This window comes from Aegilops tauschii, chromosome 7 (assembly GCF_002575655.3).
Source record: "Aegilops tauschii subsp. strangulata cultivar AL8/78 chromosome 7, Aet v6.0, whole genome shotgun sequence".
NCBI lineage: Eukaryota > Viridiplantae > Streptophyta > Magnoliopsida > Poales > Poaceae > Aegilops > Aegilops tauschii.
Window position 1 is genome coordinate 392050202 of NC_053041.3, and position 26660 is coordinate 392076861.

At 47.1% G+C, this 26660-nt stretch overlaps 3 protein-coding genes across 3 annotated transcripts; all 3 read left to right on the forward strand.

Moving 5' to 3' along the window:
• The first annotated feature begins 255 nt into the window (after positions 1–255).
• On the forward strand, positions 256–2683 carry LOC109768194 (uncharacterized). The gene is made up of 2 exons (XM_020326936.3): positions 256–561; positions 1905–2683. Exons 1-2 carry the CDS (start codon positions 480–482, stop codon positions 2480–2482), a joined length of 660 nt encoding a protein of 219 aa, XP_020182525.1. The 5' UTR covers positions 256–479; the 3' UTR covers positions 2483–2683.
• A 3662-nt stretch (positions 2684–6345) lies between these two features.
• On the forward strand, positions 6346–13426 carry LOC109768195 (organelle RRM domain-containing protein 2, mitochondrial). The gene is made up of 4 exons (XM_020326937.4): positions 6346–6586; positions 10081–10149; positions 10223–10329; positions 12941–13426. The coding sequence occupies exons 1-4, from the start codon at positions 6427–6429 to the stop codon at positions 13061–13063; spliced, it is 459 nt and encodes a 152-aa protein (XP_020182526.1). The 5' UTR covers positions 6346–6426; the 3' UTR covers positions 13064–13426.
• A 4950-nt stretch (positions 13427–18376) lies between these two features.
• Positions 18377–19454, forward strand: LOC109768196 (uncharacterized). Its single transcript, XM_020326939.3, has 2 exons — positions 18377–18922; positions 19019–19454. The coding sequence occupies exons 1-2, from the start codon at positions 18624–18626 to the stop codon at positions 19074–19076; spliced, it is 357 nt and encodes a 118-aa protein (XP_020182528.1). The 5' UTR covers positions 18377–18623; the 3' UTR covers positions 19077–19454.
• Positions 19455–26660: the final 7206 nt, after the last annotated feature.

The window sequence follows — 26660 nt, forward strand, 5'->3', positions numbered from 1 at the left end:
ATAAAGCGGCAGCATTATCCCTTAAAAAAAGGCCGGCTCCACTATGACAGCGGCGACGGCGACGGCTCGTTCTGGTGGTAGCAATGGTCGCTCGATGGTCCATAGACCTCAATGTAGTTTTTATTATGCTTGATGTGATTTGTACTTTCGATGAATCTTTATAATAGATCTAATCTTTTTCGGAAAAAAGAGAGGCGCGAGGTATTTGCCGTCGGTCGACCGACCCGGTTGTTTATGGATAGCTGCCTTCTAACTGAAAATAGTCGGCGGGGGTATCTTGGCCAATCCGCACCAACTGCACACACGGAGAGAGCGAGAGAGCAGAGCAGAGTGCGCGCAGAAGAAACTCGAGAAAGCATTTAAGAAAGCGAGACCTCGCAGCAGAGCAGATCGACCGGAAGTTGTCACCCAGCTCCACCAACTTCTTCCAGGCCAGCCAGCTCAGCTCTCCCACACACACTCGCTGTCAGATCCCGAGAATGGCGGTCGCCGCTCAGCCGCTGCTGGCCTCCGCGCTCCTCGCGCTCCTCCTCGCCGCCGTCTCCGCTGCTGATACTAAGAGTACGTCTCTTACCGTCTCAGTCTTACCGCCTGCTGCATTTCCTTAATTTCTGCTTTTCCTACTGAGCGTGCACTCCGGCTGCCGACCAGGTGTTTGGATCTGAGCTCTAGCTTCAGCTGCCCTGCGGCGCACGTAGACGCCGGCCTTGAGGTCTTCGTTCGGGTCGTCGAGCTCGTCGAACGCCATATCAGGGTCGGCGTGGATCTCGAGCCCGGGCATCTATTTCTATTTGTTAGATATAAAATGACATGTTGGTGACGGTCTACTAATTGTTCTTGAAATCCAACTAGAAGCCCTTGTGAATTCTGTGTGTGTGGAAATCCAATGACACAACTGTTAATCGTTGTTATGTAACTCATCTACACATCACTTATAATACACTAACAAAAATGCAGAAATGTTGCTTAATTAGCGTCCTGGCAAAAAAAAACATGGTTTCATTATGTTTTCCCTAGAAAATAAATTATTCTTTAGTGTGCTCAGCACATCTACTAATCATTTTTACAAACTGTAGAATACCCAGTATTTTCTGCTGCTGTTTTTAGAATCCAGATCTGGTCATGTATTTTTTTTAAGGCTAAACGTAGTTCCCCGTCAGATCGTTATGTTTTGTCTTGTTTGTGAACATGCAAAAGCTATGCATGTTGATGTATCAGAATAAGAAATGTGCAACCCAACAGCTAGGTCTCCGGCAACCAACAACATCCCAACCATCACAAATGACGATGTCCGTGGAACCTATTGGCTATCCCCAAATCAGCCATATCTTTGATCCTGTCATTGTAGCTCTCTACTTCTCAGCTTATCTTTTAATTTGCGTGTATTCTGCTCTCTCCTGATGATGCAAACAGAGTCTGTGCCTTCCCTTTGGGCATTTGGCTTTGGGTGTACCGACCTGATTTTGAAATGATCAAGTAACATTGCAAAGGCCGCTGATTGTTAATGATTCTTTATAGTGCTTGTATTCCTAGCGTGTACCTATTTGTGTCCGCATATTGTGAACTAGCTCTGATTTTTAGTTGCTTATTTATCATTTTTGTCCTGCAGAAGGTAGTTTTTTTTTGCGAGGGCCTGCAGAAGGTAGTTGCTTTACTATAGAGAACTAATAATCCAATCTAAGTAAAAAATCTCTGAAATTAGCTTAAGGCCCAAGCTACAAGATACTATATTCCTATCTTAGATGAGAAAGTTTCAAATCGAGAGGTCAAAGCCAACCTTTCCCAAACTTGGTGCTGGGTTGGTCATGTATTGTGCATAGATAACACACACCACCTCTTGCACAACTGAATGCTGGAATTTGTAGTATTACTAACATGTCATCCTTGAACTATCTCATCTACAGATAACCCTGCCGATGAGCTTGTGAGCTTGATCAACTCCAACCGTACCGCCAGCAAGGCATCAAATCTTGTTGATAATCAAGGTCTTGGATGCATTGCTCTGCAGTACATAAAAGCATATGAGGGTCAGTGCGACCAGGTGGGTGGAAACAAGAAGCCTGTGGATTCCAGTTTCATTGACACATTTGCCCCAAATTGTGGTGTCCAAGCTGCAAGCCTTGCCAAGATCACTGGGAGGCTCCTGGCGTGCCAGCCCAGCTACCCACCTCCGGCGCAGGCCTTCGACATGCTCATTGCTAATGAGAGGAGCCTCCAGGTATTGCATAGCAAGAACCACACAGAGGTGGGGGCGGCTGTCACCGGCACTTCTGGCGGCGGTCCGTATTTCTGGTGTGTCTTGTTCAGCAATGGGAAGCCCAACTCGAGCTTCACGGTAGAAGGGGGTGTTCCCAAGACTGCCCATCCTGGATGCTTCAGCGGCAACAATGACGAGTGCAGTGGTGCCATTTCGACTGGTGTGAGTGCATGGACACTAGTGTCGGCCACTCTTTTTGCTCTGGCTGGCGCCTTTACTTTGTGAGCTTGAGCAGAAATGCATCGGTGCACCATTCTTTTGCAGATTTTCAGATCTGGTAGAGCACACTAGTTGCAGTGTCTCTACTTCACCGCAATTCGTTTGCTCCTTTTAGCAGGTGATTTCTGTAAGGACTAAAAGGATCATGGTTTTCAACATTTGTGACAACGAGGTTACCTGTGCAGGTTGTTAATGCATTTTGTGTAACCGTTGGAGTTTCGCAGTATTTTTTCTAGGAAGGCCATCATGCCTACCTTAGCTTTATTGATAACTTAGACAAAACTTACATCGTCCACAAGATTAGCAAATAAGCAGCTAGGGGACATTGTCCCAAGTATAACGTTGGAGCTAAATCAGGCAATCTCTCGGTAGGGTATCCTGGCTAGGCGATTGGGCTGGATGGACGGTAACACTAGGCAAGACTTTACCCAGGTTCGGGCCCTCACGGTCGAGATAATACTCTACTCCTGCTTGTGTATATTGCGAGGGGAGGGGAGGTGTGTGTGTGGGGGGGTTGTACAAAGTACATGTGAATACCAAGGGATTGTATGTATGCTATCGATGAGCCCGACCCCCAGCTTATGTAACATACCCTGGGGGTCTGGGTTACATATTGTAGTCGGCTACATCGGTGAGTCCTTCACGGCTCTGATATCTTTGGTTCGTACATAAGTCTTCCTGAGTCTTCGTACAACGCGTCATGGGCCGTACAATGTGGCCCAGGATGAAACCGTCCTATGTGTCCTCAGCCCAGCCCACCAGGCCAGAAAACAATGTGGTTAGAGATATTTGGGTCGGGACACCGTCAATAGCCCTGAACTGGTTTTCAAGCTTGGTTGCACCTCGGTCTCATCCGAGCTGCATGTCTTCTTTCGTTGCCGGGGTTGAAACTAGCTCAACGAAGCTTCCAAATAGTGTCTTCCTACAACCGACCACTAGCTGTTGAGCAGCATAGAATATAAACGTTAATTATAAACTTGGAAATAAATAATAACACAACCATTATTACCTCTAGGGTATATTTCCAACACGCAACCACCACGAGCGCTTGCCACCGCCGTCGAAATGTCGCGGCGTGCAGCAACGACCTTGCGGTGGATTGGCACATTCGCCACCATAGAGCAGGCGGTGCACACGGACAGTCCGCTACTTTGGCAGCCGAGCGAAGCTTAACTTTCCCCTCAGCAGTCGCGCCCCAGACTATGTTGAGCCTCCAGTTAGAATGGTCTCCCGTACCGACGAGAAAGAGAACCGCATGGCCATGAACTAGCTCCAGGTCGAGCGCATCGACAAGGCCTATATGGCGGAGCTCATCACAAATAATCTGCAGCTCGTCACCGAGAACCAAGCATGGTTTGAGTGCAAGGAGGATGACATGATGTGGGACAAATCTTGGCTGAGCCCTCTGACGAGGATGAGGAGATGCCGTCGACTCGGCCTAGCAACAATGACGATGATACCGGCCCCTCCGATGGTGGTGGTGGGTGATCCCTATCTCCTCACACTCGGACGACTTCGACGTGTTCTGCGCCAAATGTGGTGATGGCAAGTATAGCTTACATTTGTTTGATATGTTATATCTAGTGATAACCCGTCTAATTCTATTATGTATGATATGCAACCGTTTGTTAAATAATGTAATCAAGTAGTTTAGACTTGTCTTTGAAATGAATGTTTATGAAAAATACATAGAGTTAAGAGCATCTCCAGCCGTTCGCGCCACCCCAGGGGCTTGAAATAGCGCCGCCTGGGGGCCAACCAGCGACAAAATCGGCGCTGGGGGCTCGGGTTCCCAGCCGACCCCAAGTTCGCCCCGCCTAGCCACCGATTTCGGCGCAAATTCGCCAAATGCGGCCCACATTCGGCGTGTTTCGGCACAAATTGAACAAAACTACTTTTTATCACATAGTTCATCACATAAATCAATACAAATAAAAAAACTCATATTTCATCACAGGCCGAGCTAGCCGTTGCCCTTGAGCCTCCATAGGTGCTCCACCAGATCGTGCTGCAGTTCTTGATACACATGTGGGTCTCGGATCTCCTGACGGCTGACGCATATTGAGGAAGGCAACCCAGGTTACCGGTAGCTGGTGGTCAACTTGGGCAAGAGGACCCTGCCTGTAATATGGTTCAGTGTCAAACACTAGCTCTTTCTGGTCGCTCTCAATGATCATGTTGTGCAAGATGACACAGCAAGTCATGACTTTCCACATTTGATCTTTCGACCATGTCAGAGCAAAGTACCGGACAACAGCAAATCAAGATTGGAGCACACCAAACGCCTGCTCCACATCCTTCCTGCAAGCCTCCTGACACTTGGCAAAGTAAGAGTTCTTGCCTCCTGGCACATGGTTTGAGATAATCTTCACAAATGTGGACCATCTCGAATAGATACCATCTGCTAGGTAGTATCATTTGTTGTAGTGGCGCCCATTGACCTCGAAGTTCACCAGAGGAGCATGACCTTCGACAAGCTTGGCAAAGACATTCGAGCACTGCAGTACGTTGATGTCATCGTGAGTTCCTGGTATACCAAAGAAGGAGTGCCAAATCTAGAGGTCCTGTGTGGCCGCTGCCTCAAGTACCGCACTGCAAGCTCCTTTGGCGTCTTTGTACATCCCCTTCCAAGCAAATGGACAGTTTTTTCATGCCCAATGGATGCAGTCGATGCTTCCAAGCATCCCAGAAAATCCTCTTGCTGCATTCTGTGCTAGGATCCGAGCAGTGTCTTCAGCATTGGGTGATCGCAAGTATTGTGGTCCAAAAACTGCCACCACTGCCCTGCAAAACTTGTACGAACACTCAATGGTGGTGGACTCGACCATGCATCCATAGTCTTCAGTATATCACCGGGAGCTCCGTGTGCAAGCATCCTTATAGCTGTCGTGCACTTCTGAAGTGAGGTGAATCCAAGTGTGCCGGTGCAATCCTTCTTGCACTTGAAGTTGCTGTCGAACTCCCGGATGGAATTCACAATCATGAGAAAGAGCTTTCAGCTCATCCGATAACGGCGCCGAAATACTTTCTCGCCTTGCAGTGGAGCGTCGGCGAAGTAGTCGGCATAGAGCAAGCAAGAGCCCTCCAAACAATGCCTCTGCTTGCTCTTCTGGCGGCCCGTCGCCGAGTCACCTCGCCGCGGCTTTGCATTGCTCGCGAACAGGCCGGCCAGAGCGGCGAGGACCATGAGGTGCTCTTCGTCCTGGGCGTCGGCCTCGGCTTCCTCCTCCAGCAGCGCCGCGAATGCCTCCTCGTCGTTTGAGTCCATCGTCGAGCAGACAAACCGCCGAACACCTAGCGGGCGTGGTAGGCGCGCAGCCGCCGGTATCCCCGCCTGCGTGGCCGGAGCGCCGAAAAAGCTCGCCCAGGAGCGTGGTAGGATGCCGCGGCGAACCCTCTCTTTCCGGCGGGTAAATGACCTTCCTAGCGGCGGTGGGCAGGTGGGCGTCGCCGGGATCGACATGGTGGCGAAGGGGTAGTGCGTGTGGGGGGCGAATCCGGACGTGGAAAAATTATTTTTTGCCTGACAGTGGTGGCCCATGCGCTGTTTTTCCTTCCGCCGGAGCCCCAACCACCCCCAGTGCGCTGGGTTCGGCCTGAGATCGCCGGGCCAAAAAATGTGCCGAACCGACGGAATTCGGCGTCCTCAGGGGCCGACTGAGGGTTTTTTTCGGCGTCGGCGTAAAAAACCTCGTCTTGGGGGGCCTGTTGGGGGCGCGAGCGGAGATGCTCTAAGTTTTAGGATAACTCCTTAAATTTGAGGAGACTTTGGATGGGCTAATTTTAAAAAATTGAGATGCCCTAACCGTCTCGCCTGGCCGGGTCCATGACCTAACCTTCTTAAACCCCAGGTAGACAGAATGAGAGGAAGGAAAATCAATCACTAACCCCTCACGCACGCAAGCCCTCCCACCCCCCCCCCCCCCCCAATTCTCCGGCGGCGGCAGCTTATGGCGGCGGCGGCGGCAAGGTCCGGGCTCCGACGGATGTTCTCCATCGCCGACTTCGCGACGCCGAACACGCGCATGTTCTCCATCTCGGCCTTCGCGCCGCCGAGCCCGCCCACGCCTCCCCCGAAGGCCGACCCCTCCCCCAACCTCTTCGTCTCCGGTACGATTGTTGCCCCCCTCTTTCCTTGTTCCACTCACTCCTGTAACCACACCCAGGCCTCGATCCCCGCCAGAGATTTTGCTCTAAAGCTCGCTTTGAGTGCGAGAAAATGGTATCCAGTCGATTAGGGTCAGATATCATGCCATGATGTGATGTTGCCTATTAGGTATCTGCCTAGCCTTATAGATCCGTTCTTGCTAGATGTGCAGCAACTAACTAGGAGATATGATGCTGATTCCTTTCTTGTTCAGTGTAAATTTATTGGTCTAGGGCACATCTAGATGTGCCCTAGTTATTGCACATATAAGTGAGTGAATCAAGCATAAAGAGGAAAAGAAAAAAAGAAAAAGAAAATATGCACATGAATCTCCGTGTAAGATCAATGACATAGGACCTAGATGTGCAATACTTATGGCACATCTAGATGTGCTTTAGCAAAACTGAAATTTATTACATAAACATGTGGAGGGCACTTTAACTGTAGGCGATTCAAATCCTTGATGTGGATTATACATTTTACGACATTATTAATCTGGTTCTATTAGTTCGCTGATAATTTTTTTCCTGCGGGGAATGTCTGGCTTTATTTAAACATCAACACTACAATCATTACGCACAAAGAAAACAAAGAGTTCATAACACTAGCCAGACAACAGATTGCCAGGACACACCACCAGAGTAAATGATGCTAGTCAGACGAGGAGCAGCAGTATTCGCATCCTGCCAAACTGACAGTCTGCCACCACCTATCTCCACCAACAGAGAGCTAGCTGTGGAAAAATCGTTCTCTACAGCCCTAAGCTTGGCCACTGCATTCATGCTATCCAGCTCTACCAGAAGTTTATGGGCTTCCAGCTTCTCAAGCAAGGACGAGACCATCTTCTTCGATATGAATAGTGCACCATGTGAATTGGTTTTGAGCCAGTCTGGGGAGGAGTGTTCCAGCGCTTGGGTTCTTGCCTGCTGCTTGCCACCCGGACATGCTACAGATCGAGCTCCATTCCTCTACCAATTTGTGAATTTCGGCAGCGGCGCACTGTGACTGATGAACAAAAGGACTCACCATGTCTTACAGCATTACACATACGCACCAGCTCCTAACATGTTGTTAGGAGGAGCCTTGCCTTGACTTCTTTCGAGCTACCAAGGCAGTTAGGAACCTCCGCCGCAATAATTGGATGGCGCTCACCCTCAATCTGGCATCCGCAAGAAGAAATCTAGCAAGTGCAAAGGCAAGAAGGGTGGCGATAATGGGGAGGCACAGGTGGTTCCATGATACTCCTTTCTTCTAGACTGCAAACATGGGCTCAGATGTATCAGTTGTTTTTATCTTTGTTTTCTTCTCCAGTTGAAGTGGGCCGATGGGGTTTCATTGGTGACATTGAGCTAGTTTGGTTGCATGCCGCCTCATGCCTGGACGGAACCGCTGACTGGCCTGGGCCTGGGAATTTGCTTTTTTCGGCCTGGGTAGGCATGCCTGAGAAAAACTTGTTTGGATCGTGACCTGGCCTGGGAGCATTAAAAAATTATATAACTGACAGAAACAGCCCAGTAACCGTGTTGTAATCTCGTGCATTAGTGTCAGGCAGGTGTTAGCCTGACTCCAGGCGACCGGATGGGGATGCCTGCCAGGCTAATTACGCTGCCTGGTTCTCCAGGCCAGGCTGGTAGCTTTTTTCCATGGACAACAACCAAACAACATGCAGGCACGTTACAGGGAGGCTCCAGGCCAGGCTTCTTGTGACCAGGACATCAACCAAACCGACCTATTGTGACCCCACTATTGAAGGGTTACTGTGGCTCTGTGTCGGGTGTGTTTGTCGGTCTGCCTCTGGTCCTGTGGATGCATAGTCCGGGTGTAGTTCACATGGGTGGGCAAGTTGTGACGGTTTTCGCCGGTTTCCATAAATTAACCGGGCAACTCTCTTCTGCTTAATTAATGGACGAGGCAAAACTTTTGCCTCCGTTTTGGATTTTTTTTGGGAGAAACACATACGCTCCCAACTGACCCAATGAGCCTTCCTTCCACCAGCTGAGCCCCATCAGAAATTTGCCGTGATTGACTGGAGCATCAAACATAGGCCCTTATTAGAACGGAAACAGTTCATTGTGTGACCTGGTACCGCCTGCAACAGACTTGATGAGGATTTCTTTTCCAGCCCTGCACTTTCCCCCAAGTATGGTCTAGGATATGCTTAAAACAGTTTCTTTTTTAGCATCCGACCACCGTATGTAGTAACAAGCATCTCTCGTTCATGGCTTCAACACCACCCTGGTACCACCTGCAACACAGACTTGATGAGGATTTCTTTTCCAGCCCTTGAGAGACATTGACCTTTCCAGCCCTGCACTTTGCCCCCAAGTATGGTCTAAGATGTGCTTAAAACAGTCATTTTTTGAGCATCCGACCACCATAAGTAGTCACAAGTATCTCTCGTTCAGGGCTTCAACACTGCCAACCCCCCACGTCCAAAACTCATTCCTCGCAACCTGCATTCCTCTTGCTCTTTGCAAAGGAGAGCAGAAAATCCTTTGGCACATAATATGGAAAGGTAGGGCAAATGGGAACAACCCCCTACTGGAGTCCTCTAGGTGGCTTAAACATTTCAGACTTACTCCCATTGAGCTTAACGTCATCCTTCACAGTTGAGACAAATCTCTTGATCCTCTCCAGGCAACTAACTGAGTAACCCATCTTGAGCATGGCTTGAAACAGAGAATCCCATTTGACTTTGTTATATGCCTTCATCATATTAAGTTTGACTGTACAAAGTTGCACACTTTTGGTACTGCAATTTTAGGTGACTAAAATCTACAAAAAATTCAGGCAACTGAGAATTAGCATAACTGCTTAAAATATATTATGTAAGAATTATACAAGGATATCGAGTGTATCACTATGAGAAATTAACTCTATTTTGTGGATTCCTGAATGACTATGGAACATGTGGTGAATATATCTGGATTTGTCTAGAGAACCAGAACTTACATAGAGCACAAAGATAGTCATGTACTTTCCAAGTATCCAACCTCATTTTGGTCAAGACAATGCATGCCAGAACGTAGCATGACACTATTAAATTTCTGTTCAAATGGGCTTTGAAATTTATGACTATGCTATCACCACAGCACTATGCCATCTCTTCGAATCACAAAGCTATGCTGCGCGACAAGACCAAATTTTCAATTATCTTTTCTTTGGACTTTTGACCATCTTAGTTCTTGCTTTATCCTACACGAAACTGTTCAAACAGCTAAACATCCTTCAAAGCTCATTCAAAGCCTGTAGAGTTTTAGTAAGCTATAGGCATCCTACTAACTGCCATTCAGGGCCAATACAGTTGATAGTGACATGACTCTTCAATTCATCATTACCCTTGACAAAGCTAGTTGCAATTTGTATCCAACTTGTTGTGCATATTTTGTCCAACCAGCTCTTAGCCTTTTGGTATACACAGCATCTGAATTCTCATATTAATAATAATGATTTATAGGGCTAAGCAAGCGTACAACAACTGATGGACTTAGAGAAGCTTTTGCAAAGTTTGGGGAAGTTGAACACGGTATGTGTTTAAAATTTCAGTTGCCTCACAGGGCATTGTACTTGAAGGTTCTCACTTCTGTATCCAATTGCAGCTCGAGTTGTCACAGATCGTGTCACTGGTTTTTCTAAGGGGTTTGGCTTTGTAAGGTATGTTTCGGTTGAAGATGCAGCTAAAGGAATAGAAGGAATGGATGGAAAAGTAAGGTTTCTTATCATACTTATTGTTCTATTTCTGTGGATCATTTAATTCCTTAATGCCTATATTTGCTGCCTTCTTGGTCTGGTGGTTCTGTGATTTTGCTTTATTCTCACGTTGATCGACTCTGTCTCATTTTTCATACAATGATCGGTGCTGGCCACTGGGCCGGTTTTAGCCGTGAACTCGTTTTATTATTTTCTTCTCTCTTTCAGTATATAAGTATGTGATTTGTAGATATGTAGTAAGTGTACACGAGTATTATGCATATGTTCATTCAGATGCATGGATTAAGATTCTATAATGCACCTGTTTCATCAAAAAGGCCAGTTTGCCTCTTTTTTTGGTGGCTACTCAACTAATTGTACATCAGCATGGTTGTAATTCTGCGATGCACTTTGAAAACTGATGCTATGTAGTAATGCAGAGAGCATCTATCTGGTCTAAAGGAAGAAGTAACCCCCCCCCCCCCCCCCCCCCCCAACACACACATTATTAGATAAAACATTTTAATTTTAATGCATATCATTTTAGTTCTGGAGTAGCCTGACTACCTTCAGGGAATCAGGATACTGCAATTCAAAGTTCGTTCTTCCTAAAAATACAGCCTTATGTTCAATCATGGTTTATAAGAGCAACTCTAGCAGACCCCGCATCTGGCGCAAACCCGCATAATTCCGGCGATTATACGGGCTCGGCCCATTTTTCTGGCCAGACCAGAGCCCGCATCGGTGTCCGGCCCGTAATTTTTTTTGCCGCAGCCCGCAAACGCAACCCCCGAGCCACTATAACTGCGGGTTTGCGGGGCAGATGCGGGTCGAAACCCTATCCTCCCGCCGCCGCGTTCCCCTCCAATTCCCCACCGCGCCGCCCGATTTCTTGCCGCTGGCGAGCCTTGAACCACCATTTCTGACTCGGGGGATGAGGCGGAGTGCCGCCGCCGCGCCAGATCTGACGCCGCGCGCAAGCGGGGGGCGCGTCGGTGGCTCAACCAGGGTGCCCGGCCGCCGCCGGCATTCGACCGGCGCGAGCTCGACGAGTTCGAGCTCGAGCGCGCCCGTCGCCGCCACGCCTCCTCCGGCAACTGGTCCGCGGGGAGCTCATCCGGCCACTGGTCCGCGGGGAGCTCATCCGCGGGCGCATCGAGCTCGCGGCTCGTTCCGGTGAAGAGGGAGCCGGAGGAGGCCGTGCCCGATGCGCCGCCGCGCCGAGGCGTCATCGGACCCGAGGACTACCTCCCACCGGGGCAGGAGGAGCTTCTCGAGCGCGTCGTCCTCGAGCGGTCGGCGAGGGATCTGCAGGAGATGGAAGAGCGCATCCGGCGCGAGCTCGAGTACGAGCGGCTCTTCCTCGAGACGGGCCTCACGGCATCGCAGGCGCAGGCATCGAAGGAGGCCGACCTGCGCGTGATGAAGGAGGAGCAGGCGAAGCTCTTCGTCGACCTCGGCTCCGACTCCTCCGACTCCGACTGATCGCCGCCGGTGGGCAGCTATCGCAGGAGCTCCGGTGAGCTCAATTTTGTTGCAGTGATGCGGTAGCGTAGGCCCTGTCTAGCATATCTAACCTTTATGTATGTATGTGGCGTGTATGAACTTATTATGCGAAGAAGAACCATGTATGCGAGCGAGCTCCGGCGAGCTGTTGCTTAAATTTCTCGCGCGAAACAACTTTTTTTAAAATTTAGGGGTTTGTTTGCGGTTTCTAGTCTGCCGCCGCAAATTTCGGCCTGCATAACCGCCCCCGTGCGACCTGCAAACACATTTTACGGGTCGGCAAAATGCGGGGTCTGCTAGAGTTGCTCTAAGGCGGTAAAGCGAGCACCACCCACTCTGACGCCTAAGTGCCTAAAGCGGGCATATTTCTAAGGCGCTGCCAGGGCGCCTTATCACTTAAGCGTCTGAAGCAGGACGCTTTATAAACAATGTGTTCAATACATAATTACATAGTAAGAATATTCAGATGCTACGTGCATGATTAGTGGATTACCTCCATTCTACGCGGGTTTTAAACAATTCTGAGACCATTTAGAAAATAAAACACATATTGCGCCATTAATAGAAAAAACTAGTCCAACTGGAGATGAGTCACGTGGGCGAGATACCAGAAATTCACTCCTGACACTGACCGGATTTGAACCCTGGTCACGAGGGATGCACCGATGCGGCCCTACCACTGGGCTATTGCCCAGTTCTCACATATTGCACTATTATGCTTTTATCTACTTGGTGTACGTTTACTCTCTTTCTTAGTGGTTGAACATGGACCATGCTCCCACTGACTAGTATTATGAAGAATACAGTAGTTGTTAAGTAATGGAGGCTTACTTTGTTCTCTTCTGTATAAATATTTCCTGACAAGTTACTGCCCATACACTGCTTGAGCCTTTTCTTTTGTTACTTGTAGGCAATTAGTTGACATGCTTTAAATAAGGGCCTTTAAATAATTGTGTATTGACACAAGAAAAATATGTATAATTAATGTGGTTTGATTGTCTGAAAGGTCTTGCGGGGATCCATGGCTCCCTTGGACTCTTGCATAAAGCAATGTTTGTTTTAATAATATGCAAGTTATTTTGATTTCTTCTAAGTTTTGACGCAGCTTAATTTGTGTGCAGTTTCTGGATGGATGGGTTATTTTTGCTGAATATGCTAGACCCAGACCACCGCCGCAGATGGGAGGGGCAACTCCGCAGCCACAACAATCATGGGGCACTCCTGGTTCCTGGGGCTCACAGTAGATGAAGGGACGATCATTCTATCTGGCTGTGCGTCTGACAGCGTATCAGCCAGCCATCGCAGTCTACATTTAGATCATAGCTACCATCGTGTTGTCCCAGGTGTGAACACCCTTGCCTGATCCAATATTCTTGTCGTGTTGGACTGGTCGTTTACGGCCTCCACATGGAGAAGCACTTGTGGAACCTTATATGGACCAAGCAGGTATTACTGTCAGCATGCAACAGTTTCGGACCATTGCTAATAATGTCTTGTCCTTTTTATTTGAATCGTCGTAAGCCTTATCAGCTGCTGATGGCATGTGCTGCTCTTGTACTACTGGATAATGACTCGTAGCTCGGAATAAGAACACGTTTGCAAGCGAATCTCGAACTGAATTCCCCATGATCTAATCCGTTCCGCGGATAGCGACGTGGATCTGTACAGCGCACGCGTCTGTGTATCGCGTGCCTGTTCCTGATTTGGATTTGGTTTTTGCCAGCTTATGATCTTATCTGAACTATCATCTGTCATCTGTTGGTCTGTACTTTTACTGTATGTACGTCTGTCATCTGTTGTTACTGTCATCAGCACACCTGTGATCCTTGGCTTTGTTCCTCGACACTGCTATCTACCTACGGTTACTGATGACCTGAGGATACCGGTTACCGACATGGTGTTCTCTTCTAGCTGTGCATTCCAGTCAGAGTCAGTGGTATTGACTGTGCCGTCCATTAACCATAAGCTGCTTGCCTGATAGAGAGAGCGACCGCAATACTGATGCGTCCACCAGAACCCTGGAAACTTGCCTGCCCTCGCCGGCCAACGACCACCTGCATCGTCAACCGCGCCGGTGCCGACGCCGCGGCGTGCTCTCGTGGTATCTGTAGAGGGCATCGTCTACTGTATGTGTGGCGGCTGTTTTAATCTCCCTTCCAAAGTATTGGGGGGAAATCCACCGGGAAGTGGCCGCGGCCACAGGATCTGTCGTCGCCGTCGGCATGTCGCGGTGTCGTGCGTCACGTTGGGAGGATCGCGTTGAGCTCGAGAGCCTTTTACTGCGCGGGCAATGGCAGCCTCAGGGGCTCCTTTCAGATGGAGGAGACGGCGAGAGGTGCCCTGGGATGCAGGGAAGCCGCCGCGTCGCGCCACGTTGGCAGCCTCCTTGCGGTTTATCCAGGCTATCTGTCTAATCTAATCCAATCTATCCGTTTATTGTGTGCGCGCGCGCGTATCCGCTGTCTGGATTAAATGGACTTGAATGTGCCAACAATGAGTCAGTGACTTCAACCAAACTCAAATGTTTCTTCCCCGCAAAAAAAGAAAAAAGAAACTCAAAAGTTTCTTTTCAAATTTCTGGAATAAAAGGTCTTTTCTTGTGCCATAGCAAAGGGTAGGTGGTAATGGACACAGCTCGATTATGGGCCCGGCCGATTGCGTTCCTAAATACACTTTTTGTCCAAAATTGTATACGTGTTCGACTTTTCGGAGTCTCGAATGTGCAACATTGACTAATTTTTACTTGCAGTATATACCTTAAAATAGTAAAGTTATATATAGTATAACACAAAATAACCGAAAGACAAATAATATTATATTACTATTTGATCCTCGGTTTATACAATTCTACACATGGCAGTGATACAAGTTTACCACATGTTTAATAATGTGCCCTTTTTTAGTTATATTTCCGCAAGAAGAGAGTATTTTGTCAATCATGATGATTGACTATGTAGTAATTGAATGATCTCGCATTTTACCCCAACCTCAGTATTTTGGGAGAATTTAAATATAGTGGCATGCCAGACATGTATGGTTATTTCTTTTATTTTTTAAATTTAAGGTTGTCATGTTAAATCTTAGTTGCGCAATTGTTCTTCGGGCACATATATTCAGTTCACCGCCACATGCCATCCTTGTCAAAGTTCTGTCACATAGAGGTCCTTGAAAAAAAAAAGAAATTCTAGTGTTTTTTTGCCACACTGTTTTTGGTCATCTACAATTTTTCTAAAGTTATTTGTAATAATGTCAGGCATCAACCAAGCAATCTATATTTCATTTGTCGGTCTAGTTATCGTCTATACTCTCCCCATTCCAAAAATATAGTGCGTTTAAAAAAAAGTCAACTTCATAAGGTTTAACCATATTTACAGAGAAAGTTATCAACATCAATAATACTCCCTCCAATCTAAAATAAGTGTTGCAATTTTGAACTGGATTTAGTTCAAAACCGCGACACTTATTATGGATTGGAGGTAGTACTAAATTAGTTAAACCTTACAAAGCTTGACTTTGAAAATAATAATATGTGAACTATATTTTGGAATAATCCTAAAGCAACTAAACATAGTTAGTGAACAAGCAACGCCTCCTTTTGTCTCAGCTCTCCCACCAGTTGAGAATCTCTCGTTGTTTGCTAGTTCTTCTCCCATTCTCATCTAGCTGCCGGCCAGAGTGGGGGTGGGAGAGGAGGCCAAGCTACCGTCATATATGCTAGGGGTTGGCCTCTATGCATGGGAGACTTGCGCCATGTCATTTTGGAGATTCTTTGTAGTGTGCACAATGTTTGGTGGCCGCCTGGTCTTCTCCGGCAGTTATCCATGGTGGACTGCGATTGCCGGGGGTGGATCTAGTGGGAGCTTCTTCAATAAGCTTGGCAGTTTGCTAGATCAGTTTGATCCAATTTTCGCTCGTCTCCTACTTCACCATCATAGAGATGGAAGGAAAGATGGATGTGGATCAACGCTCATTCCCCTCAGGTCCATTGTATTGTGGGGGTAATAAAGTTGGCTTGGATGTTATTCATCTCTTTTTGGCCACTACATCGACATATGTCTCCATGAGCTGCACTAGGGTTGACCGCTGGCTGGGCCGACGCCGACCCCATTGGTGCCATTTCCAACCTCCAAATCAAGGAGGCCCTCTTCCCCTTGCCTACAATTTTCAAAGTTATGGTCGGAGACGGTGCCCGTTTGCCCAATGAAAGGACCTGGCTACAATTTCTATTTTCTAGGGGTCCCTTTTCTGTATTGATGTAAAAATAATGTAGTAGTAATGCCAGACTATAGATGAACAACCATACTGAATTGTTATTTCCTGAGGTCAGAAGTACAGAGAGGGAGGGGGGGGGGGGGGAATCTGATGTGTAAGATGAGATCGCAACAACCAATAACCATCATTGGTGGTACCTAGATACGATGGACCCTTGGGTTCATTCTGATAAAATATTGGGATATCTTTGCAAATATGATGACAGTGGTTTGGATAGAAATAACTTAGATATGATGGATCACGGGTTAACTTTGATAAAATAGAAGATTACTTTTAAATAATACATCTCCCAAATGTAGTTAATGTGTTTAAATATACGTGCGGTGAATCCTCCGGCTAAGTAGTCGTGCATTATAGTAGGAACCCTATAAGTCGCTTTGGCACAAAAAACAAAACGATATCTAGTATAATGATCAAATATGAGAATATTACGCCAAAAAATAAATACATTTTTCACACTTGGTCCCATTTTTCAATGAGCTTGTTGGAAAATGAATTGGAATTAAATGCAAGCACTAGCCAATCGAAATAGCTTACCAACTTTTTATTTGGCAAAAGGGCTTCAAATATATTAATGAAACCAACAGTATAAACACCCTATAGTAAGAAAATACATCGAGGCTCTTGGGCCCCATCGCCTTATTTGTGCCGAATGGGCCAATGGTGCGTCACCGGTTATGCCTTTGTATCGCCGGAGCAAACCAACCGTTGTTGATAGTGGACTAGAATTCATCAAGTTGACTCTCATGTTGGGTTAGTGCCCTGTAAAAGAAGTCATGAACACCGGAGGATCCAAGATCACAACCTTCAAAAGAGTTCACATACCTCATGACAAAGCAGGAGGTTGTATCGATGTTAGAGTTAGAGGGAGTAGGTCGGAGAGCCAAACTACAAAGGGAAGCCGTCCATAGAGGACAATAGGAATCTGCACCAACGAGCTATCTACCCGACATCGTCCAGATGTGGAGTCTCAAAGAAACTTTATTTACCAGATCACCGCCATCACCACCACAAGCGAAGCGCATTGCGTAACCCTATGAAAAGCCTCAAAGCGTGGGGAGTAGAGCTCCATCTGGTAGATCGAGGCCTCCACCCACTCCCATCTAGACTAAGCTGGCAGAAGAGGTGAGAGGTGACGAGCTACCAGTGGAGAGGGGTGGTGGTGCAATATGCCAAAACAATATATCCTATCTAGGGTTTAGAGAAGAGAGAACATTTCAAGTTGGTGTCTTTTGAAATAGTTTACCAACGCAGTTGGCAGAATAAATTTGTGGCTCATGGGTGAACATGCACCTAGATAAACATTCAAATGGGTGAAATAGCAAAAAAGAAAATCAAACATATTGATTTTTTTAACAAATATACTCGAGTGTTCCACCCACGTGTGAAATTTTATGAAGAAATGACATGAGTCGTATTTTGAACAGAGAAGAGAAAATTGGTGCCTCAAAAAGCAATTTTTAAGTAGTTTGGTGGGGACGATTTTGTTTTTCGCCCAAAACACTAGGAATGCCATTTCATTGCGTGTCTTCATATATAAGTAGAATACTCGACCACTATTTGTGAAAAATAAATTCAGAAATGTTTGATGTTTTGCTATTTTTTTAGATTTTCACTGTTCATTCAAGTGCGTGTACTACTGTGGGCCCATGTTCACTGATGCAATTTCGTCAAGTCGGTTACGAACCACACGGAGTTCTATCCATTTTGCCAATATTCTAAGTGGCAGAAAGCTTATATAAACAAACAATCTATCAACAAATTGGCAACAAACTTATAATTGGGTTAGTTGGGCTCAAACCTGATGGAGTCTCGCATAACTAATCACTCACCGTTCATTCTGCTACTTGGTTTACCCCCTCAAAAAAAAAAAAAGTTCATTCTGCTACTCCACCGGTAAAGCATTTTTTTGTTAACCCAGGCCCACCGTACACTCTTCCAGAGCACGGTCGCCGTACGTATTCTCTTTGCATCAGATACGTACGCACGTAGACGGAATACGCCTCCATCAGGCACGCGCATGCCCGGGCCCACCGCCACATCCACTTGGCCGGGCCACCTGCATACGCACCACGCTATCGGTACGTACAGATCGACGTCGACTGAACTTTTGCGATAGTATTATTTTTGTTCCCACCGAAACTCCCTCTACTGCATGGCACTGAAAAATGGCAATCTCCACTTTCCCGAGACTACCCCTGGCCACCCCACGGCGGAGCGGAGGTGTTTCGGACATTTGCCACCCTCCGCGAACCCTATAAAGCGGCCTCAACACGTGACACTGCAGATACGCTCTCCCCGTTAGCCGAGTGGTGGTCAGCTAGTGAGCTGAGGCCACTCGTACGCAGTGGCATTCCCGTGAATACACGGGCGCCGGCCGGCCGGGGATTTCGTCGCCGGAGAGTGTAGAGTAGACTGTACAGAGAGAATTGTTAGCTGTGTATCAGGAGAAAGATTAGAGACAGGGGAGGGGATATCTAGAGAGAGGGGTCGGGAGGGGCCAAGATAGAGGGGAGGGTGCGCAGGAAGCTGATGAGGCTCTTGTCGTTCGTGCCCTGCGGCTGCCGTGCTGGACCCATCGACGACGCGCCGCCTGCGGATCAGCTGCAGCAGCAGGCTGCTGCCACGACCACCGGCGCGGCGGCGAGGAGGAGGCGGAGGAGGGCCAGGTCGCTGGGCGGCTCGCCGCAGTGGAGGCCGGCGCTCGGGGACATCTATGAGGGTGTCGCGGTGGACGTGGGCAAGGCCGCAGCGGGTGGGCGCGTCGTCCCGGCCAGGCCCGGCAGGGTGGCCTCCAGGGTCCTGCCCCGCGCGCACAGCGACGAATACAGGTACGCGATGCAGATACGCGTCTCTCTCTCTCTCTCTAGATATTTGTGGTGCAAATAATCGAAGTTAATTGATTACATGGGTGTGAACGTGCGCAGGCACATCGAGACGGCGTCGTCGATGCCGGCGTTCGCGCCGACGGCGTTCCTGTTCTGATGACGGCGGCGGACCGGCGATGACGACCACGAAAACCAAGCAGCAGAATCGGAAATCTATATACAGATTGCTATTACTGTCTACGTATTGCAGGACTAAGGATCTGTACAGGGAATAAACCGGCTCCCCTGATGGCGGGCTGGATTAATTAATTAATTAATCAACCACTCCTACTAGTCTATATGCGCGTCAGTGCGTGCCGCGTGTACGTAAGTGTGATGTGTGTGTATCTCGGCAGGGTACGGTTGCCCTGCCCTGTACATGCGTCACGTACCATGCATGCATGACCTTGTAAATCCTATGTCGAACTCATGGTGTAAATGTCATGTACATATATCTGTAATAAAATTATTATAGTTTATAGTATAAATCAAAGTATACGGTACATCTTACCAAAACATGTATATATTTTTTAGAAATACTGCCTAATTTCCTCAACATGTATCCGTGGGCGAATCCCTACACCCGTCAAGCCGAAAGGTTTTCCTCCTCCCCACAAGTAACACCAGCGCGACTAGGGTCTTTTTGCCTCCTACCGGTGTCACAACCAATCTGCATCATCTTGTGGCCTTAGAGCATCTCCAGCCGTGCCCCCAACAGGCCACCATGCCACTTTTTCGGCGCCGGCGTAAAAAAAATGCCCCAGTCGCGCCCCAGGACGACGAAAAGCGCCGGTTCGGCCCTTTTTTCCGCCCGGCGACCGCAGGCCGAACCCGGCGCACTGGGGGGCGATCGGGGGCTCCAGCGCAAGGGAAAAGCGCGGCTGGCCCACACCCTCAGGTGAAAAGTCAAGATTTTCTTCCCCGACTCGCCTTCCAGCCCCCGCACCCTCGGCCGCCACTAGCTATATCCCGGCGCCGGCCGCCGCCTTTCACCGCTAGATAGCCATTCCCCGTCGGAAAAAGTAGCAGAGGTTCGCCGAGGCAGCCTCTCCAACAACAGCTGGGCGTTTCCGGCCGTCGTTTCCGGCCACGGAGGGGCAGTTTAGCGGCGGGTGCACGCCCACCGGGCGCAAGGTGTTCGGCGATTTGCCTGCCTCGGCGATGGACTCGGATGACGAGGAAGCGCTCGCCGTGCTGCTGGAGGAGGAAGCCGAGGCCGACGTCCAGGAAGAAGAGCATCTGATGGTGCTCGCCGCCCTCGCCCAGCTGCTGGCGAGCACTGGAAAGCCGCGGCGAGGTGGCTCGGCTTTTGGGCGGGTGAAAGCAAAAAACCGGCATTGTCTCGAAGGCTACTGCATGCTCTACTCCGACTAGTTCGCTGATGCTCCACTTCACGGCGACAAAATATTTCGGCGCCGTTATCGGATGAGCCAAAAGCTCTTCCTCAGAATTGTGAATTCCATCCGGGAGTTCGACAACTACTTCAAGTGCAAGATGGATTGCACCGGCAAACTTGGATTCACCTCGATCCAGAAGTGCACGACAACGATGAGGATGCTTGCATACGGAGCTCCCGGTGATTCACTCGACGACTATGGGCACATGGCCGAGTCCACCAGCATAGAGTGTTTCTACAAGTTCTGTCGGGCAGTGGTGGCAGTGTTTGGACCGCAATACTTGAGAACACCCAATGCGGAAGACACTGCTCGGATCCTAGCATAGAATGCAGCAAGAGGATTTCCTGGGATGCTTGGAAGCATCGACTGCATGCATTGGAAATGCAAGAATTGCCCATTTGCTTGACATGGGATGTACAAAGGCGCCAAAGGCGGTTGCAGTGTGGTACTTGAGGCGGTGGCCACACAGGACCTCTGGATTTGGCACTCCTTCTTTGGTATACCAGGAACTCACAATGACATCAACGTGCTGCAGTGCTCTCCTGTCTTTGCCAAGCTTGTTGAAGGTCATTCTCCTCCGGTGAACTTCGAGATCAATGGGCGGCACTACAACAAGGGGTACTATCTAGCTGATGGCATCTATCCGAGATGGTCGACATTTGTGAAGACGATCTCAAACCCTGTGCCAGGAGGCAAGAACGCCTGGTTTGCGAAGATTCAGGAGGCTTGCAGGAAGGATGTCGAGCGGGCATTTGGTGTGCTCCAATCTCGATTTGCTGTTGTCCGGTACCCCGCTCAGACCTGGTCCAAAGATCAAATGTGGGAGATTAAGACTTGCTGTGTCATCTTGCACAACATGATCATCGAGAGCGAGCAAGAAGACCCAGTGTTTGACACTGAACCATACTACAACGAGGGTCCTCTAGCCGAAGTTGATCACCAGCTACCGGCAACCTGGACTGCCTATCTCAGTATGCGTCAGGAGATCTGAGACCCACAAGTGCATCATCAACTGCAGAAAGATCTGATTGAGCACCTATGGAGGCTCAAGGGGGATGCCGGGCGCGACGTGTGATGAAATATGAGTTTTTATTTTTTGAACTATACAATTTGTATTGAACTATTTGTTGTTGTACTATTTTGTTGAAGTATTTGATTTTTCTTTGATGAAATATGTGATAAGAAAAAAGTTGTGTTCATAATTGAACGCCGAGACACGGCGAACCACGCCGAATATGGGCCTATTCTCGCCCACATGGGCCCTTTATTCGCCGAATGGGGCTGAAAAGTGGGCCAATTTCGGCGCCTGGGGGCGACGACTGGGCGCAAAACCGCCCCCAGCGCCGATTGTATCGCCGGCTCGCCCCCAGGGGACGATTTTCTTTTATGCATCCTGGGGGGGGGGGCAACGGCTGGAGATGCTCTTAGGACCATGGTGGCGTGGTGCACTGGCGGATCCAGGATTGGAGCAAGCCTTGGGTCCAATTTTTTTTCATCGCGAGAGAAAAAAATTGACGTCCATCAGGCTATAGCTACCACAAAAGAATACCTCAAATATGGTTCAATTGCACCCAAAATTTAGAATTTAAACTCAATGCTTAAAGATACAGCAAAATAGATAAACAGATGACTAAAACTACGAACAATACGTGCAGTAAAAAGAGTACCAAATCAATGGCTTGCTTCATAAGTGTCTTCCATAATTTGATCAACGCTGAAAGAAGAGCCAGCACCTTAGAGAAATCAAAAGCAAAATTTCATAAGAGAAGACATAAACATCAAGTGAAACAGTTAACATTGTACAAAGTTGAAAACTTACTACTATGACGAGGCAAAATTCTTTTACGAGATCTATAGGATTGAAAGCGATATATAATAGCATCATCATCAACCTTTGCAAATATTTCTCGCTCAATATTGCAACCATGGAATAATTCAACCAATCATCACCCATCTTATTCCTTAACTCGGTCTTGATAATACTCATAGTTGAGAAAGCTCTTTCCACTGATGCGCTTGCAACAGGAAATATCAATGCCAACTCAATAAGACGATATACCAAAGGAAAGACCATGTGTCTATCAGTCTGAACCATCTTCACTGCAAGACTACCAAGGTCATTACAACTAACAAAACTTGAATCAGCTCTCATCAGCAATGAAGTTTTCAAGTTGGTTTCCAAGGACAAAAGAAATCTCATATATGGAGAAGCCATCAACAAGTTGAACAAGTTTGTCTTCATCAAATTTAGCAAATGAGCTCTTTGGATCAAGATAAGCAATTCATCTCACCAATTGAGTAGATCTTTAAGCAAAGCGGTGACTTTAACGGTCTTTGAGCTGCGACCCCATCACCATTCCCAACTTGTATCATGGCTTCATTTCTTCTCTCCTTGTGAGATCTCTGTAGTCCCTATATCGGTTTGCAAAACAAGAGCAACCAATCACTATCAAATACATAAATTTTACAAATGGAATAACATTAACTTTGTATAAGGATTATACCTTTACCGGAAGAACCGTTCTTTTTATCCACCAAATACTTCTTGCAGTTATGCTTCCAGTGTCCTTTCTTCTTGCAGTAGAAACATTTAGTCTCTTTAGAGGCTCCACCCTTGTTCTTCTTCCGAGACTCGGTCTTATCGGCTTCAGTAGATTTCTTCTTCTTGGACTTGCCCTTCTTCTTGAAACTAGTGGTCTTGTTGACCATCAACACTATTTTGTTCTTCCGCATTCCAGTTTCCACAGTTTTGAGCATAGCAAACAACTCGTTTGCATTTTTCTCTGTCCCATTCATGTTGTAATTCATGATAAAGTCATCGTAAGATGGGGGGAGTGAAGCAAGCACAATATGAGTGTTGGAGGAATTCCAAATTCCAGAGAAGTCAGTCTGTCAGCATAGCCAGCAAGCTTTACTACATGCTCACTCATTGAGGAACCCTCTTTCATCTTGCATTCAATCAAGGCCTTGGTTAATTCAAAATGTTCGGTCCTTGCCTATTTCTTGTACAGAACTTCCAGTGACCCAATTATAAATTGAGTAGCAGATTGTTCAAAATGCTTCTGTAGTTCAGGATCCATGCAAGTCATCATGAGGCACTGGACTAAATCATAGTCATCACTACGAGCAGCGTAAGCAGCAACTTCTTCTGGTGTTGCATCCTTTCCAGGAGCATCACCTAGAGGCTAATCCAACACGTACTCCTTAGCACTCCTGAGAACAAATCTCAGGTTCCGGATCCAATCCGCATAGTTTCCACCATTAGCAGCCAACTTTTCTTTCTCTAACATAGGGGCTAAGTTGAACATATTGCGAGACATTGATCTACAAGGATAGACACAATATTCATTTAAACATTTATTCATAATTAACGTTGCACTAGTGTTTAAAAAAATTTAACACTCCCACTCAAATCAATATCTCTCATAATTGAAGGTGAGTGATTCAAGACCCTGATCTCGTTCATAGCCATTGATGTGGACATCAATGATGACATGAATTTTGACCGACATGCAATCTTTTGCCAATCATATCACCATATGATTCTTGGTCATCTTTCGATGCTTTGTGCTCCGAGCTCAGAACGATTCTGCCAGAACTTCAGGACAACCGAGTGTTATCTGCTTGCTCGGTCTGAGCTCGTTCGTTTTATACTTCATGATCCGTTTGTACTTATGTGGACATGACGTACGCCGGAAAGCCACATGTTATAGATGGTTGAAACACTAGGAAGAGCACCTTTTAACTTGATATTTACTGCGAGAGATCACCCAAATAATTGACTACTGCACAATCAAAGGGTGCAAACAACAAAGGGATACACATCTCAAGTAGTTCATAAAAGCATGATATGGTATTGGGTGTAGGGAATCCTCCATGGCCATCTTCAATCTTCCATTGAAGTGTTGTGACAGCTAATATTTTGTTGCTGTGGCAACTGTTTCAAAAACGTTGTGTCAATTCAACCACAACTAGAGATTAAATATCTGCAGCAAAGTGATCAGTAGCACAGTAATTTGATAGTTTGATAGTAGTAGTAATGATAGCAGTGGTAATAATAACAGCAGTAACAATTTTGTAGCAGTTGTAACAGTAGCAATAGCAATAGTAACGCAACAAGAACAATATGTGAAAAACTCGGTAGGCATTGGATCGGTGAATTCGTTGGATGATATTCATCATATATCAGTCATAACCTAGGGCGACACAGAACTAACTCCAGATCATAAAAAGAATGTAGGCATGTATTTCGTAAATAGTCATATGTGCTTATGGAAAAGAACTTGCATGAAATCTTTTGTCCTACCCTCCCGTGGCAGCGGGGTCCATAAGGAAACTAAGGGATATTAAGGCCTCCTTTTAATAGAGAACCGCAAAGCATTAACACATAGTCAATACATGAACTCCTCATACTACGGTCATCACCGGAAAGTATCCCAATTATTGTCACCTTGGGGTTTACAGATCATAACACATAATAGGTGCATATGGCTTGCAAGATCAGATCTAGAACATAAATACAATGGTGAAAACATAAACGGTTCAGATCTGAAATCACAACACTCGGGCCTAGTGATAAGCATTAAGCATAACAAAGTCATAGCAACATCAATCTCAGAACATAGTGGATACTAGGGATCAAGCCCTAACAAAACTAACTCGATTACATGATGAATCTCATCCAACTGCTCACCGACCAGCGAGCCCACGAAGAAATTACTCACTCTCGGCGGCGCGTATCATGAAATTGGTGATGTGGGATGGTTGGCGATGACGAAGACCGAAGATCCCCCTCTCCGGCGCCCCGAACGGGCTCCAGATTTGGCCTCCTGATGAAGAACAGGAGGTGGCGGCAGCTCCGTATAGTAAAACGCGATGAAACTTCCTCTCCTATTTTTTTGGAAAAATAGGATTTTATAGCGTCGGAATTAGGGTCAGCGGGGCCTCAAGGGCCCCACCACCCACTAGGGTGCGCCAGAGGGGGGTGGCCCGCCCTGGTGTGTTGTGGACAGCCAGGCCCCCTCTAGTGGGTCTTGGTTCCAGTATTTTTTATTTATTGCAAAAATAATTCTCCAAAAAGTTTCGTCCAAATCCGAGAACTTTTATTTCTGCACAAAAACAAGACCATGGTAATTCTGCTGAAAACAACGTCAGTCCGGGTTAGTATCTTTCAAATCATGCAAATTAGAGTCCGAAACAAGAGCAAAAGCGTTAGGAAAAGTAGAGGCAATGGAGACGTATCAACTCCCCAAGCTTAACCCATTGCCTGTCCTCAAGCAATTCAGTTGACAAACTGAAAGTGGTAAAGAAAAACTTTTACAAACTCTTTTGTGTACATATATATGCTTAAATAGCATCCAGGTTTTCAGCAAAGATCATGACTAACCTTGCAAGCAATAATTCTTAGAAATTATATTAGCTCATATCAATGGCATAATCAGCTAGCGAGCAATAATAAGATTTCTCAAATGCCAAAACTTTGTCTAAACAATCATGATATAATATGACAACAGTGGTATCTCTCTAGCCCTTTTTGAGACCGCAAAACATAAATGCAGAGCACCTCCAAAGTTCATTTAGCGACTAAACATTGCAATTCATGGTAGAAGAGATCCAGTCATGATGCATTCAACATTAACTATACACAATGCATGAGGATGACAAAAGTGCTCTCTGGTCCGGTGCTTGTTTGAGAAGGTCATGACTCAACATAAAAGTAAATAGATAGCCCCTCCGCAGAGGGAAGCAGGGATTTGCAGAGGTGTCAGAGCTCAAGGCTTAAATCAGAGATAAATATAATTTTGGGAGGTGCACCCTTCCTGTCAACGTCACGATGAAGAGTTATCAATATCTTCCATGCTAAACACATTAGCGGTGGTTCCCATGCGGTAAAAGTAAAGGTTTACTCCCCCTCCACCAACAAACACAAGCCATGGCTAGCCGAATCCACGGGTGCCGTCCATACCAACAATAGTCCTGGGGGAGTTTTATTTAATTATTTGCAGTGTTTTATTTAAACACTCATCATGAGAATAACCCTCTTAGGATGGAAGATACTGACCACCCCCTGTCGCTCCATGAGCCACCGGTGCGCGTCGGTCCTAAACAAACGGTTTTTGACCCCTTTCTGCGACGGCATTTGGAACCGTCGCCAACTGAGTGTGTGCGATAGGGTGTCCTTCCCACTCGACCCAGAAATCGTCGGGGATAGGCCCTCCTGGGACCCAGGCTGGGGCCATGTGCGATCGGGCGAGCCATCGAAACCCAATCATTTCCGTAGGTGTGTACATCCCACACGGTAATCC

Bases quoted from the DNA above. Each gene is read 5' to 3' on its own strand.
- LOC109768194 (XM_020326936.3), top strand. From the start codon at position 480: ATGGCGGTCGCCGCTCAGCCGCTGCTGGCCTCCGCGCTCCTCGCGCTC. The intron at 562-1,904 runs GTACGTCTCTTA...TCTCATCTACAG, and splicing joins CTCCGCTGCTGATACTAAGA to ATAACCCTGCCGATGAGCTT.
- LOC109768195 (XM_020326937.4), top strand. From the start codon at position 6,427: ATGGCGGCGGCGGCGGCAAGGTCCGGGCTCCGACGGATGTTCTCCATC. The intron at 10,150-10,222 runs GTATGTGTTTAA...ATCCAATTGCAG, and splicing joins GTTTGGGGAAGTTGAACACG to CTCGAGTTGTCACAGATCGT. The intron at 10,330-12,940 runs GTAAGGTTTCTT...ATTTGTGTGCAG, and splicing joins TAGAAGGAATGGATGGAAAA to TTTCTGGATGGATGGGTTAT.
- LOC109768196 (XM_020326939.3), top strand. From the start codon at position 18,624: ATGAGGCTCTTGTCGTTCGTGCCCTGCGGCTGCCGTGCTGGACCCATC. The intron at 18,923-19,018 runs GTACGCGATGCA...GAACGTGCGCAG, and splicing joins GCGCACAGCGACGAATACAG to GCACATCGAGACGGCGTCGT.